Source organism: Eschrichtius robustus, chromosome 1, assembly GCF_028021215.1.
Source record: "Eschrichtius robustus isolate mEscRob2 chromosome 1, mEscRob2.pri, whole genome shotgun sequence".
Classification (NCBI taxonomy): domain Eukaryota; kingdom Metazoa; phylum Chordata; class Mammalia; order Artiodactyla; family Eschrichtiidae; genus Eschrichtius; species Eschrichtius robustus.
In genome coordinates, this window is record NC_090824.1 from 175322026 (window position 1) to 175338651 (window position 16626).

Here is a 16626-nt window from a genome sequence, read left to right on the forward strand (position 1 = left end):
CCATAGGAGCTTCTTAGATACTCCAGGTCACTGCCTTTGCCATGCTGATTGGTTTTCTGGGCCTCCTGGTGTGGTGCCCCTGATGGGGGGGTGGAATCCTTCCTGGCCTGTGAGCCAGGTAAGGAGGAAGGCTGCTCCTGACTGTACCTCGTTTGAAGGGTGAACGGGGTTCACCTGGCAGGTTCAGCAGAATAGGTCACCCTGGCAGGGGGAATGCCGGGTTCAGGGGACTATAAATGGAATATTTGCTGGAGTGTGAATGGCAAGGGTGTGAATGACAGAAGTGTATCTGGGAAATAATGTAAGTGAAAGGACCTTGATATCTGTAAAATGTCCCACAAGTCTTGATTGTTGCTATTATTATCTCTCGAGCAGTGTTGTTTTTAGGACCAAATGATAAAATATGTAAGTTTCCTTTGTGAGCTGGAAAAAAATTATCTAAAATGTTAATTACTTAAAGCTTGATTGTGTCAGAGCAAGGAAATGGAGTTTCTTTTGACTTCATCTTCTAAGGACTATTTATGAGAATTCTGCATTCGTTTCCTTCCTCTCACCTATATTCACAATGGCCTTCACATCTAATAAAACATGGTCAACTTCCTGATCACTGCCGACTAGCTCACCATGGTTTAGTTTGAAAACTTCTGGTCATTTCTGGTTGTTGTTGGCTGTCCATGTCACCTACTATTATTTAAACTCTTTCTTCAACGTGGGCAGCCGTAGGCACTGAATGAATGCTTGAGTGTATTGGCAATTGCATCGATATTATGGTCTATTAATCAATTAATTCAGACACATATCCATCTTCGTTCAGCATAAAGGCTGAGGGGAACGTGGCAGAGCCAAGTTTGTTTGTGCTCAGGGCTGGGGGGACGGGTTAAGGCAACTTAATGGCATCAAAGAAAAGGTGCCTGATTCCCCGGGTGGGAATAAGAGGGGGGGCTGTGTACTCTGAAGGGGAAGATCTCAGTGCAACTGGGCTCATTCTGCACTAATTAGCATCCTGCATCTGTGAGTTCTGTGTGTGTCTGACCCACAGTTTCTGAGACCCGGCTGGGCCTCCCAGGCCAAAGAGTCAGAATTTCCACGACCCAAGAATGAGTGACTCACGGGGTAAGATCCTTCTGGAGAACATCTTCCTTAATCAACACTTATTACCAAGAAAAAAGAAGGTGGGGGAAATGGGTGGGAATCCAGTTATTTTCTCCTTCCCTTGGAAGGGAAAAAAAGGAGACTGAGAACCAACAATATTCCTCCCAGAAGCTGTCCCTGAATCAAAGCTCTCATGTTTCAGGGTCTCAAATGCTTCTGTGAATGAAACTTTTGGGGTGGTTGTGTTTTGCCCCTGGGAGTCTTAGCTGATAACAAACTTCTGTACGTGAAAGGGTTAACCACAAGTTTACCGCAGAACATCAACCTGATGAAAATTAAAGGGTTGTCAGATAAGAAAAACAAGGGGGATAGAAATAGACCCGTGTTTTTTCTCTGAAATCGAAAAGCAGTTTTCCTTCAAATCTTTGAAACCTATTTCTTGGGACGAAATAATGTTTTTAGTAAAAATGTGCTACGTTGGTGAATCCCACCCACTGTCTTCCCCAAGGGGAGTCTTCTGAGAAATTAGACCATGGAGTCGAGAAGATTTTTCAACTGGATAACCATGGAATTTCCACTGGAATTCTAAAGAATGCCAGATGGGTAAGTGTGATGCCGGGTAGAAACTCAAGACCCGAAGGGAAACATGGGAAAGAAGGAAAAAGGAAAAGGTCACATGACATAATGGAGACGTCCAGACAAAGAGTTACTCGTCAGACCCGTTGCCCCATTCAGGTGTCAAACAGCAGCTGGCCATGCTGACACGGACCCTAAGTGTGGCAGGCACCCCAAATCCACGTGTACAGAGCCTGGGTGGACCCGGGTCAGATGTTGCCAGCAGAAACCCGCACCTGCCGCCCCACTCCACCTCCCGGGGATGCCCGCCATCCCCCTAACTCTGGGACACTCTGCTTCGCGCCTGCTCTCAAGAATCACACTCAGTTTTAAACAAGACACACGTGTGTGCTGTTTGGATTCAACGTTTGAGGCCCCCGCCCCCCAAATTCGTATGCCGAATCCTTACTGCCCAACGTGATGGTGTTAGGAGGTGGGGCCTTGGGGTGAGGTGAGGCCATGAGGGTGGAGCCTCAGGGGTGAGTTTGTGCCCCTGTAGGGGTCACGAGAGAGCCGGCATCCTCTCTGCTCCCAGCCATGTGGGGACACAACGGCCCTCCCCCAAACCCCACCACGCCGCCCCCCTGATCTCAGATCCCAGCCTCCAGGAATAAAGTGAGGAATGAAGTTCTGTTGTTCTGAGCCCCCCAGGCTTTGGTATTCTGTTAGAGCAGCCTGCACGGACTAAGACATCACCATGCGTTTTGGATGGGGATGAGACCCTTGCATGGAGAATGTCAATCCAGACATGGAAATGGAGGCCACAGACTGCCCGGAGGGGAAGGTGCTGATTTAGTTTCTGGGGTTCTTGGTGCTTTGGGGGCAGCCCTGATCTGCTTGTCCACTGTGACTCGCTTAAGTCGGGTTCAGTGTAGACAAACAGCAGCCTGAACGTATTTCCCAAATCTGCATGTCGGCAGGCGCTGCCCCATAAATAGAAGAAGGACGAGGATGTGTCAGAGTGGGCGGATGATGGGGTGGGTGACACAGGGTCGGGAGGAGGTTATGTTAAGATCGTCGATTAAATGAGACCCAAAGCCCTCCCTGGTACTCCAGGGACTGGCCTCAGAAAAGCAGCCTCAGCTGAAAGGCTTTTGATGAATTCAGCCTGTGGACTCAGCCTGGGCTGTCCTCCCTCAGCCAGCACTGAAGGAAACAGGCTCCGTGTTCCCCAGAGCGCCCTTTAAAGTGCCAGCTCTACACCATTCCTGTCTTCCCTAAATTCTTAGGTAGCACCGAAGTCCTGCCCTCTGCTCAGTGCCGTAGGTGGGTGCTGTCCCTTTCAACAGACACCTCAGGTTTTACAACCACAGGTGATGGTCCTGCAAGGGACGTTTGTGTCGGGCTTCTTATAGAATTTAAATCCAAGGTGGCAGCACTTTCCAAGGACATGGGAACTTAAGACCTGCTACCATGATTCACTGGGAATTGCTTTGCGCTGAAAAGGACAGATGGGGCTCGCCAAGGATGTGGTAATTGTAGCGTGAACCAGATAGACTTCCTTCCGTAGTGTGAACTGATACCTTCAGTCCTGCTTACAAACGGACCGGATGCAGGTAGGGGTGCTTGCCGGCCGCTGGGGGGCTGAATGGCTCGGTCAGCACAGGGCTGAAGGGATGACTTTTCACTCCGCTATAGGGTGTTTATTAAGCCATACAATGTCGGGACTGAAAGGGACTTAGAGACCCTCTCTATCCATCTCCTCGCATGCTTAGACAGTGCCCGCTCTGTCCAAGGTGTGTGAGACACTGCACACCGGGCACTGATCGGGGTACATATATGGACCTCTCTGGTCCTCACAGCCCCCTATGAAGTAGGCTGTTAGGAATATTCATGACAATTAATACAATGATTATTATATAGTACATTATTATAATTAAAATATTAAATGTATAATAAATTAAGATATACAAAGTACTACAGTATGATTAGTATAGTTATAAATAAGAAACATTTAAATATGATTAATTATTAGATAGTCGTTCTTACTGGCTCTGTGTCATACACGATGGCGGTGAGGCCCCAACAGGGTCAGTGACCTTTGCGGAGTCGCACAGCCAGTCGGTGTGAGGCCAGCGTTTGGACCCGCAGCCTCACAGGTGGAGGTGCTCGTGACCCCGTTCACCCACAGTTTCCTCCCTGTGTCTCGGCTGCATCCTGTTCGTGTGGCCACTGTAGCCTCTGACCGCCCACCCCGTCCCACATGTGTCCCACATGGTGGGAAGGCCATTGCGGGCATCTTTGGGTGGGGTGGGTGCTGGAGCTTGGAGAGCAGATGCTGGGTGCTAACGTACAGAGATCATTCAGGCTGGACTCTGCAGGGACTGGGGATTCGTAGGGAGTGCGGGGCCAGCCAAGGGAAAGGAACAAGGATTTTGCCCAGGGTTCCTGGGCAGCTGGGTGGATAGTAGTGTCTTTCACTAAAATGGGAAATAGAGGAGGAAGAGTAGGCCTGGGGCCACAGCTCTGGCTGTACTGAGTTTGAGAAGTCTGTGAGACAGCCCTGTGGAGAGGTGCTCTGGGCCTTGGCTGTGCAGATTGGAAGCCCAGCAAGCCATGTTTACTGAGCACCTACTATATCCTGGTTACTGTAGGCAGGCCGCCGCGTCCCACTTTATACCCACAGCAACTGAAACCCATGGAGGTTAGAAGAACCTGCCCACCACCAGCTCCCCACTAGGTCACTCAGCGCCCTCCGGGGCTGCACCCCCTCCCCCTGTCCCGCCTGCTGTCATACGCACGGACGCCAGAGCCAACGCTCTAAAGCCCAGACCGCATCCTTCCCTTGCCCACGCCGCTCTGTGGTACCCATTCCTCCCAGGATACAGTCGAAGCCCCTGTACTTGGCAAGGCTCCATGACATAGCTCACAGCCCAGCCTCAACAACCTCCACCTCTGTCCCCCACCTGAGCTCTCCGGCCTGGTGGACCATGCCCTGTCTTTTGTCGTTAACCTTGCTCACGACTTAGCTTCCACCTTCTCGACTTCTGCTTGTCCTGCAGGCCTCCCTCGTTGTCACTTTTCTCTGGGAAGCCTCCTGGACCCGTCTCTTTGGTTTCGGGCATTCCGCTGCACTCCCGAACCACCCGCCATTTCTTTACACAGTGCTTGCCACACTGTGTCCCTCAGATGCCCCCACCCTGCTGGAGCCTGCAGAGAATGGTACCCAGCGATTGTTTTAAAGGAAAGTAGAGTCACACAAGTTCAAACCAGGATCTGAATCCAAGCCTGCAGAATCCCAAGTTCATGAGCCCTTTCTGCTCTCCCAAGATGCTTTCCAGTTGGGAAGAATCCCAAATAGGCTGATGAGATGCGGAAGATTATAAGAGGGGAGGATGCCCCTAGGCTTTGAAATCATAGGTGAGGAAGCTACGTTTGCAGAATAGGAGACCTGCGGGCTGGGGGGCCTGATGTGCAGAAGACATGCAGATGGTCCAGGTCAGAAAGAATATGGGATGTCAGGCAGAGGAAGTGTGCCCCACAGGCAGCAGGGAAGGATTTGAGCTCTTTGATCAGGGGAAAGGCATCACGAAAGTTGTTTTCAGGAGAATTAATTTGGGGATGGATGAAAGAGTGACTTAAAATGAGACCTGGAAGGCTTACCTAAGAAGCCCAGGGGAGTTAATGAGACCTGTCGACTGTGTGCTTCCTTTGTACAGGGATGGAGCCGGTAGCCCGCCTCCATCACTTTCTTGGGCACGGGAATGACTGCTTCACGACTTCAGTTTCCTCATCTGTAAAATGGGAATGATCATGGTGGTACCTGACTCACAGGGTCGTTGTGAGGCTTCTGTGAGGTAACAGGTGCAGAGCACGCAGTTACCCTCCCAGGAGGAGGAGGAGGAGGGCGGGAGGCTGAGGTGTCCTGACAGCTCTGCTCGCAGACCCTCTGCACAAGCCCACTGCAAACTCAGGCTAGGGGAGTGAGATTAACGAAGCCCTGGGAAGAGGGAAAGTGAAACTTGATGGCCTGGCCAGTGAAAGGCGTTGAAAGCCAAAAGTGAGATAAACAACGACCCGTTTGCACATCAGAGCCGAAATGCTCACCCTTTGCGGTACCCGTGCTCTCCTGGGTGTCAGCAGGATGTCAGCGGAAACTGCCCTTTTATTTTTAAAAGGTTTTGGGGTTTGTAATTTTTTTTGTAGTTGTTTGTTTTGCTTTCCACTTAAAATAAGGAGTTTTCTCTTCACAAAGATCCTTTTATTCTAAATCAGGCTCTGAACAGAGGTGTCACTACCACAGGGACCGGAAACGGATACCACACTCAGCTGGGTGTGCAGGCTCTGGCGGGTTTCATCAGCCGGGGACGCCGTGACAGCCCCCGCCGCAACCAGGAAAGATGCCAGATGCGCAGCCTCCCCCGAAACTCCCGGGAAACTCACAGAGCCCCGAGGCAGGAAGAAGCTGACGTCAACTTAGCCTTCGGGGATTTCAAGCAAAACTCTTAGAAATGATTCCTCTGCCCTTTATTTGGTATCATGATCTTTCTCTGAGGAGATGGGCCAATTTGCTCCAAGGACCTCATTTCATGAAACTATGTATATGTAGTTATACACACACGCACACATATATATATATACACACACACATATTATATACATGTGTGTATATATATAAACACACATATATGTACATATATACACATATATGTATATATACCTAGTATATATGTATGTTTGTGTATACATACACAAACATGTACACATATAAACACATACCATATATATATACATATATATATATATATATATATATATATATATATATATATGTATATATATATATGTTTTAAAGAAACACTGTTGCTTTGCTTTTAAGTATATAAGGTAACCGGACTGACTAGGTTCCCTTCATCCCTTCCTTGGAGAGGAAGGTCCTTCCTGGGCGTTTAGAATGGGGGAGTGGTTCACGCTCCGCTGAGGACTTGCCATCGGTCAGCACTGTGTATAAATGGTACTTCTGCAATACCTGGGGCCTGTGGGAGCCATTAGTTTCTTCTTCAAGGAATGTAACTACTCCCACCTGGAATGTTCCCACTTTCTCGGTCAGGGACTTTCTCGAGCAAAAGAAAGCTTCTGCACACCCTCTGACTATGTTGTTATAAATTCAAAATCTGCGGTGTTTGATTTCAATGACTTCAGTAGTTGATAATGACCAAGTAATGCTCTCAGCCCTCCTTTCTGTCCCAAATGTTAGTGTAAATGTGAGGCAATTCTTGATTCAAGAGGTACGGGGACTCGTATAAGAACAAACATTTGTCTGTGTGTTCCATCCACTCTTTCTTTGTATTTGCATTTTAGATCTCAGCTTGTGTTGGCATTATCTGTGCGATATATTTCTCTCCTGCTGGATGGTGTGTTCCTGGAGGCCAAGGACTGGGTTACATTCATCTCCTAACCCTGTATCTGACACATAGTAGTTGCTCAATAAATATTTGCCGAATGAATGAATCAACAAAGGAATGAAGCAGTGCCTGAAGGTGATGCCACAGGCAAGACTGTCCCCATCCACCCTCCTGCGTCCCTCCTCCACCTGTCACACCCATCCTGTCTGTCTACCTTGGCAGCAGTGTTTTCACTCTGAAAAACTTCACAGCAGAGAAGACTCCCACCACCATGCCTCAGAGACACACCTATCCTCGCCTTTGTTTTCTTATTGCTGAGGATACAAAAAGCAGCAAGACTTCTGAAGGAGGTATCTATTTTGGGCCCAAACAGAAAAGAGTGGGTGATTCTGTGGGCAGAGATTCCTGAACGTGGTGGGGTTGACTCATGCCCGGAGGTGCTCAGAATTTCCTCTGTTTCGTGGGCGTCTGGGGCAGACGTGGCTCGACTCGAGTGCTTTCTTTCAAGCACAGTCAAATGCAGGAAAGACCCCGAGCTGCTGTTTGGGGCGTAGAAAGAGGGGGAGAGCGGGATTCAGAGAATTTAAGTCTGCAGGGGCTCTGTGCGCCTGAAGAGGTCAGCTCCTAGAGGAGATGGAGGGATCACTGCTGGGCATCTGGGGTCGGAGTCTGTAGGAACAGGCTCGTTCATTTACGCACAACCACAGCAGCAGCAGGACCTCCTCAGAGCAGACTCTCTTCCACTTTGAAAAAAGTGAAAGTAAACTTGTTTACTAACGTGGTTCAGGAGAATCGTCAAGAACGCGGGCTCTGCACCACTCCAGCCTGGTTCGCATCCTCGCTCCCCACCCCGGTTGTGTTCCATGGGCTAACTTACTCACTTCTGTGAGCCTCAGTTTACCAGGTGCAAAATGGGGGTGAGAACAAGGCCGACCTGATTTTGAGGATTATCCGAAGGAATACTACGTTTTCACATAATGCCCGTAAGAGAGCATGTAGGCTGTGAATATTAGCTCTTGTTATTATCATTCATGTTTAAAATGTTTCTTGGGGAGTTCCCTGGTGGTCCAGTGGTTAGGACTTGGTGCTTTCACTGCCGTGGCCCTGGGTTCAGTCCTTGGTCAGGGAACGAAGATTCCACAAGCCACGCGGCGTAGCCAAAAAAAAAAGTTTCCTGCAACAAGGCTGAAGGCAAATAAGCCTCAAAGGAAAAAGTGGGTACTGGGATCAGGGTTTGTGCCAGGGCTGCCCCAGCCAGCCGTCTGTTCTCCAGTTCACAGCTTCGCCCACCACTCAGCGTTCTCTCTCAAGAGGGCCTCCTGAAGACCAGCGGGCTTTCCACGCTCTTTCTTTTAAAGGAAACAATCACCTCCTTAGCACTTACTTTATATTCTTTAGAAACCTGCTTCTCTTTCTTCTTCTCTTGGGAAAAAAGTATTTAACTGTTCCTAGTCTCCTGATGCCAACCTGCCCTTTCACTGCATCCAGAATGATTGGAAAAGGGGGGAAAGCAGCCCAGGAAGCAGGTCTCACTAGCCTGACCCAGTCTGATCCACACTTTGGTGCCTTAGTGTTTCTGCTGCCTGAAATCCTCCTGGGTACCTGACCCTGGGTTCAGAGTGCAGGCACCGCGGCTGATGGAAAGCCACGTGGCCAGGGTGGGTGGGGGCAAAGTGTCACGTGGGTGGTCAGGATGGAGGTCCCAGAGCTCTGGCCTTGTGGTGTGCCGTTGGCCAGGGCTAGGTCGGGACATAATTTGGATGTAGGGAAATAAGACCCTGGACTTCTTGACTGTTACCCAGAGGTGTCATGTGGCCCTGGTGATGCTGATTCAGTGACCCATTGTGGGAATGAAGTCTACCAGACCCCAACGAGGTGTGTAGACACTAGAGGATCAAAATGAGAGGAGGCGAACACAGGTGCTTCTTGTCGGAGCAAAAGTGCTAGTTTTTATCAGATCATTGCTAGCCATTTGAGCCTCATCTTGCTCAGCACACAGCCAACACAAAATATGAAAAAGTTCGTTCGGGTTTTTCCGTACTGTCTTACGGAAAACCCCAAACAAACTTTTTGGTCAACCCAATATTTGAAATATGGGTCATTTGTTTCGTTGCTCTCATTAACACCTCAATTTTCAGTTGTTACTCAAGGAGCATGACCCACGTATACAACTGTAGCAACATCATTAGGAAACGCCACCCTCCAGCCATCTTCTGAGATTCAGAAGCACGCGCTTAGAGCCACCTTCTCCAAGAAGCCTTTCTGAACGCTCCGCGAAGCACCTTACCCCGCTTTGGTTGCTGTGGCATGCATCAACTTTGCTACATACCGCTTTGTAATATTTGATCTTGTGTCTTTCCCAGACTGGTTTTCCCATTTTACTTGCAAGTTCTGTGTGGGGTGGACACACCACATATTTCTTCTCTCCTGTGACAGCATTGCTACTCAAAATGGGTTTTGGGCATTAACAACATGGGCCTCACAGGGAGCCTGAACCAGAATCTCAGCCCCCATCCCTGACATCCTGAGTCAGAATCTGCCTCACAACAAGCCCCTAGGTGACCTGTAATAGATTAAACTTCGGGAAATACTGTGTTAGGGCACCTATTCCTAGTGAATAGAAATAAAACAATGGAATTGGCCAACCATGGAATCATTATTCTGTGGATTTCAATCCTAACCGCATCTTGAATCATTTGAGGAGCTTAAAAATAATGTTATCCTTATGTCCAATTCTCATCCCCAGAGAGTCTGACCTAATTGGTCTTAATTGGTCTTGGGTGAGGCTCGGGCATCATTTGTTAAAGTTTCCCAGACGCACACTTAATGTGCAGTTCGTGCTAGAAACCACTGCTCTAAATACATTTCCCAGTTGGACTTGTGTTTTCTCCCTGATGGAGGCGAATCCCAGAGTAACTTCCAAACAAGTCAAACAGCCAAAAACTTCCTGAGTAATCTTAGAGTGGAAAATACCTAAAATACCTAGAGATGATTCTATTATTGTTTTCCCCTAAATGGGTGACTTATTTGAAAGCCTGAGAGGGGGAGGGATTCAGTGATGGCTGTTGACTCATTGGCAAACACTGCTGCCTCCCTTGGCAAGTCTTCAAGGTGGGAGTTGCTCAGCAGATGTTTTATCTCCAGTCTTAGGCCAGAAGCAGTTTGAGAGCAAAGACCTTTTCCATCTTGGTAATCCTAATGCATGGATGGATGGATGGATGGATGGAAAGATGGATGGATCAATGGATGGAAAGATGGATGGATGGATGTCACTGAGAGTCGACGTGAAGACCTAAGGGGAATATTGGACTGGAATTTGGGAAGCCTGGATTCTAGTCCTGGCTCTCCACTTTTCTTGCTTGCCTGGTGTCCTTGGTACCTTTTTCTTACTATCTTGTCTAGGCACTCAGGCCTTTTAGGTTGCTTTTGCCAAGCCAACTATAGCTCCCTTACCAGGGAGCATATCTTCCTGTGTCTCATATTCTGTGCTCACAACTATAGCTGTTCAGATATTAAAGAACCTCATTGGAGGTCCTTCCTGGAGACCCTGGTTGATAGGGAGGCTACAACCCCAAATATTATCCACAAAATTTTGTGCATATGTACAGTTTTCTAAGGAGACAGTTAACAGCACTCGTCAAATTTGCTCAAGGACTCACCACTCAAGAAAGATTAAGTCAGATGGAGTCTTGCTATCACTTTGTTCTTCCTGTTGGGAGATTCAGGATGTATGTGTAGGAGTGATAAATGAGGTCTGTCTTTATGTGGTGAGGTTCTATGGACCATTTTTTTGCCCCCTTGATAATACTTGGGGCAGCGGCTGACTCCACCTAAGCAGAACTTCCTGAAGAAATTACTAGAAAGGGTGGCCAAAGAGGGAATGAGGGAGCTCATTAAGGGTCTCCAATCTCTCTTCCCCTGATACCTGCCTGGATGAAGAACAAGAGAGGAGGGTGTCTGGAAGTTTAGAGACCCCCAGTGGCTTCAGAGGGCCCCTGGGTGGGCTATGACTGGTACCAAGGTGACACACATTGTTAGCCTGGAGAGAAGGAATCCTAGGTTCTAAGTCCAAAAGGATCAGAGGCCATTCCTTCAGCCTCCTGCCTGGCTTGGGAAATCTCTACACCACTTTTGACAAATTTTCATTTAGGCTCTGCTTAAACACTTGCAGAGAAAGGGAGCCCAGGAGTTAATGGAGAGGAAAAGGATAGAGGAACTCTTTACGCTGTTTGGCTGTTGGACGCTCACCAGACACGAATAAACCCACAGTTCAAAGTTTTACCATTTTTTTGGCTTTGCCATGCAGCATGTGGGATCTTAGTTCCCTGACTACGGATCGAACCTGCGACCCCTGCATTGGAAGTGCAGAGTCTTAACCACTGGACCTCCAGGGAAGTTCCCAAAGTTTTACCTTTTCAGCGGCATCCCCCACCCAGCCTCTATCACCTTTCCACCCAAGTCTCCTTCCTTTTCTGATTCTCACTGCCGCCTAAAGTCTGGGGCAGGGGAGCAGATGATGAACAAAAGCCAAGATCCTCTCCTAAAGCCAAGAATCTACTGGTTTGCCATCTGGGTGCTCTTACATTTGAAAAGTATGAAAGGCACATATCCCTAATTTCACTTTCTAGGAGGGGAAGTTAAAACATAGAGATTGGAGGGCAGCAGAGAAGAACTGGAATTCCGCCCCGTCCATCTTCCCAGCCAGCATACGCGGCCCTCTGTGGCTCCCCCGACGTGGCTGGAAAGCCTTGACCACTTTCAGGGATGCAGGGCTTATAGCTTTTTGAAACAATTGATTGAATTAAGGTCCTCTTTTCTTTTCTCATAGGGAATGGCCTCAGATAAAGAGAAGAGAAGGAGGTCCCCACTCATGTAAGACCTCCCCTGTGAGAAGCAAGGAAATCATTTGAGGGCAAAAATGCCCAAAAAGCAAATAGCAGAAGCCTCACCCAGCAGTGAGAAGTGTTTTTGCCTTGACGTTTACAACCTCGCCTGAGTGCTGCGAGGTACCTTCCAGGAGTTGGAAATAACCTACAATGATACGTCAGCCACGGCACTTGGGCCCACAAAGGTCTCTTAACCCAGACCCTGCTGTGTATGTCTTCGGTTTGGAAACTTTTTCATCCAAAAGTACGCCGGCTTGAAAAGGCCTTTCGACAGAGCTTATTTTATTTCCTGTTCAGAATTCTTGACATAGAGCGATAGAGCTAGAAGTCAGTCTTAGGATCAACTCCATCAACCTTTTCATTTTGCAGAGAAACTGAGGCCCAGGGAGGTATAGCAATTTGCCAAAAATCATGCCCTTCACCTCCTCTGACGATGGTCGTTCGGAGGTGCCTTGGACCACTTTCTGTTCCCTGCAAAGTTCAGTATCCCTGACTCTTCTCTCCACTGACCTCAGGTGACATGGCCCCCCTTCCCAAAGGAACTCTGTTTATTTTTATGGTTTCTACTGATCATTGGAAATGAAGGGAGCGGGAAATGAACTTGAATGACCATGTTGAGGGCTAGCCTGACTTAAGGATGACTGTCGCTATGATAGGAATGACTTCAACAAGAAACAACACAGAAGCCTCCAGACTACTCAGGGCTTTAGCCAAAGAAGCCAAGAAGTTTCTCTTCGGATGAGTGGAGTTGAGTGCAGGAGCTGTAGAGCTCATCAGCCGTCCTCTATAGCATCTCTAGCTGACTGTCCATCAGTGAAGTCAACTCTTTTTGGTGTCTTAATTCTCTCAGATCTCAAAAGGAGCAGATGTACGGGTGATAAACAGCACTGCCTATTTAAGACATGCTGTTTTTAAAGAAAGTAGCAACTGTTTCATGAGGTACTTCCTAAGTTTACCAAAGCCCCATATATATATACATCTTCTCCAAAGTACATCTTAAAGGTGAGCAAGGAAACAGTGGTAATAACACCTTGGGATCTAGAGAAATTGAATGATTAAATATGAAGAGTTAAACATTTTGTGTTTTAATGACAACTGTGAAGATGGAAATTCCAGTGTGGGCAGTCATCTTTACAAGAAGGGATAATTAGACAAAAATATCATCTTAATGGGTTTCCGCATTGTGTTTTTTTTTTTTTTTTTGAGTCTAGGGCATGAAGATTTGATCACAGAATTCCTAGAATGAAAGAAAGATGATCAAGGCATAGATAAACTCTCAGAATTTCCACAATGCTGAGAAAGGCACCTTCAATAACGTGCCTGTTGGCAACATCAGGAGAATTCTCTTTTCAACCACATCCCAGGACCCAGTAATACAGAGACTCAAAACACTCACGTTGACTAATACATCCCCTGTCACCCATCACAATTTTAAATGGTGACTTTGGAAATTTTCAGACTGAAAATCTGCCTTATGAATCAGCTAGAAATTGCATCTGTTGACAGTCTGATTGATTTCATTAGCAACCTCTCCCTTCTGAGGAATAAAAAGATTTGTTTATTTGAAGACTGGGTTCCCCTGGGAGGAAAAAGTCTGAGATGAGATTATTTCTTACCCTGGAGTGGTTCCTAAGCCATATGTGGATCCCAGAAACTCAGCCTGTGTCATTCTCTTTAGCTACCAAGTCCTCACTTGCCTCTGGATGGGACAATTTCACGCCCTGTCTGTGCACCTACTCTCTCTACGGAATCATCTCTGTAGAGCTCGGACCCTGTCTGCAGGGAACAGAAGGAGCACATGGCTGAGAAAACTGGGTTTGAGTCCTCGCTCTGTCACTGCCTGTGTGACCTCTGAGTTTTGAGGTCTTCTTCATCTCATGGGTTGGTGACGTCCACCTTGCAAAGGGGCTATGAAGAGTAAAAGAAGACTTATACGTCTGGCACATAGAAGGTACTCTATAAATGGTCATTTTTACTTTCTAGTAGTCTTTTATTGACTCCCAAATGAAGTTTAAATTTTTAAACTTGCTACGAAGGCCTTGGGTCATTCATTTGACGCCATCCTACCTTTTCAGTCTTAATCCCCAGCAACCCCACATCCCCGTCCAAGGCTGGGGGCTGTTCCCTGATGCTCTGCTGTGTCTTTGCTCCTGTGGGCCTCTCTATCTGTAATCTCCACTCAGGGAAATTCACTGCCCCCTCAGGGCACTTTTTGCTGCTGCTTTCACGAAGCTTTCCCTGATACACCCCCGCTCCCCTAGATCTTATCCCATTCCACCCATACTGCTGTTATTATATCTATGCCTTTCTTCCCCTTACTAGGTTATATCTCTCTTAAGGAGTGAGGCTATGTCTTCTTCATTTTAGTATTTCCTACAGTGTTGAAAAGGGGAACAAGACGTATTAGATAGATTTTTGAAGATGTGAGTGTATGAAGCAGTCATCACTGCTGCAAGACCATTCACATCTTCAGATAAGTCATCATCGGCCGGCAATAACATGCGCTTACTTGAAATGTGTTTCCCAGAGATGGGGCATGATTAACTGTAAAGACTTTTCTGTTCTGGCTTGGCTTGACCTCCCACTTTGCAAAGACCCTGTGGAGGTAGAAATCTCATTATAAGCCTTCCTAAAATCACGCCCACTTTTCACTTCAAAGTAAAGAAGATCCTACACCTGGGTCAGTTCACAGCCCAGTGACTTGGTCATTTCCCCTAAGCAAGCAAAAAAGACTCCTTATCCATCATCCTGTTTCACTTCTTAACATATCTTTCTGTGGCCACTTAGTGTCATTATATATCTGGAAACGAAGGATATAAAATCATAGACTCTGATATCTTACCTGTTTTCCTGCATAAGCAAGGGAAGACGTTATTAGAAAGTTCACACTCAATTAGGAAGGAGGTTTGAGGTAGAAGTTGGTGGTTTCTTATTGCTTAAAAAAAAAACCTGACAAACCCTTTTGAAAGGATGAAAGGAATTCAAAACTTTCATATATATATATATATATATATATATATATATATATATATATATATATATATATATATATACCCACGTACATACATACATGCATATATACACATAAGAACATAGGAAGAATTGATGTTCTGAAAGTCATATGCTTATTTTTTTTAAACTTCTATAAAGTTACACATATAAGAAACTTCCTAGGTATTATTTCCTGAGGCAGTAAAAAACAAAGTATACATCCTTGAGGCTTAGCTTTTCTGAGCTCTTAAATGATCCCAATGTTTCATATATGAGTTAGTGATATCTGCCGCACATTCACCTGGTCTTAGAGAGACTCCTAGTAGATTTTTAGTATTGTCTTACAACTTGGTGGGTGCAGTGGAAAACTGAATTCAGTGGAAAATCCAATTTCTTGAGGACTCTGCTCATTAGTATCTGCTAACATTCAAATATCACATCACCCTCTTCTTCCCAGAATCAGCCGTCAAAGACTTTGAGCGACAGAAGAGCCCACCGTTCCAAGTTCTCTTTATAGGTCGGCGATAATTGAGGCATAAAAAGGGCCCCCCGGTGGGCTGTGAACATAGGGGTAGAACCCAGGATTCAACCCCCTTCCCCGTACTTTCTACTTAGGTGCCTCTCGGATTCTGTGGCTGGGGAGAGTCGACATCCTTAGCCTTCCCAGGACTCCGAGGGCACCAGTGACCCCTTACCTGTCACGCAGCCGGGTACAACAATGAATACGAAGAATCCCCACATCAGCAAGCCTGGCTCCATCCTCCGGGTCCCTGGGATCAGCTGCCGATGTGGGGGCCAGGAAGAAAAGGTACTTCTCTGCAGAATGCTGGGTTTCCTTTCAGCCTCTTGCTGGCATCGCGCTGGGAGGCTGGGGAAGGATCAGTCCGCCCAGGTTGTCATCCTCGCTGGTCCATCCGTCTCTAGGACAGTCAGCACTTGCTCTATATAAGTATTAGCCTGGTTTGTTCAGTCAGGAAATCGTGCCTACCACTCTCTTCTCTAGTCTCAAATATAGGAAGTGGTTTTAACCAGCTTTTTTTTTTTCAAGTTCAGTTGCTGGGAGGTGTGGGCCGGGGTTGGTGAGAAGGATTGGGGTTCGTGTATGAATCCTTTCTTCAGCTTCCCCCTGAAAAGGAGAGGGAGATTCCCCCTGCCGTTGATGGAGGGTGAGCAAGCACTTCTTGGCAGTGGTCTCAGCTAGAGTTTCATAAACTGATGTCACTGTGAAACTGAGGTCCTTCCCCAGACTTGCAGCTCCCCGAGGAGTGGGCAGGTGCCACACAAGATGGGGGGCAAGGTCATGCCAGGAGTGTGGGAGAGCAGTCTTGGTCCTGGACGGGAGTTTCCTAAAGCTGTCTGACCACGGATCCCTTTAAAAATTCTAGTGGGCATCCAGGTGGGGTCTCCATACTCAGAACTCAGGAATACTCTCCCAAGATTTATAATCAGTACTAGCCATAATTATTTCACCACGATGCTCTGGGTTCCTGCATGTGAGTTGTCATTTTATAAGATGTTTTGCCACCAGATGTGTCTTTCTCTTAAAAGATCATTACTGGGGACTTCCCTGGTGGTGCAGTGGTTAAGAATCCGCCTGCCAATGCAGGGGACACGGGTTCGAGCCCTGGTCCGGGAAGATCCCACATGCCACAGAGCAACTAAGCCCGTGCACCACAACTACTGAAGCCCGTGTGCCT

General features: G+C 47.3%; 1 protein-coding gene across 1 annotated transcript in view; it reads right to left on the bottom strand.

The window, feature by feature from the left end:
* Nucleotides 1–15688, bottom strand: part of IL2RA (interleukin 2 receptor subunit alpha) — a 41289-nt gene extending 25601 nt beyond the window's left edge. Inside the window, exon 1 of the mRNA XM_068538312.1 lies at nucleotides 15625–15688. Within this exon, the coding sequence (XP_068394413.1) occupies nucleotides 15625–15688 (64 nt within the window). The remainder of the gene's footprint in view (nucleotides 1–15624) is intronic.
* Between the last annotated feature and the right edge of the window lie 938 nt (nucleotides 15689–16626).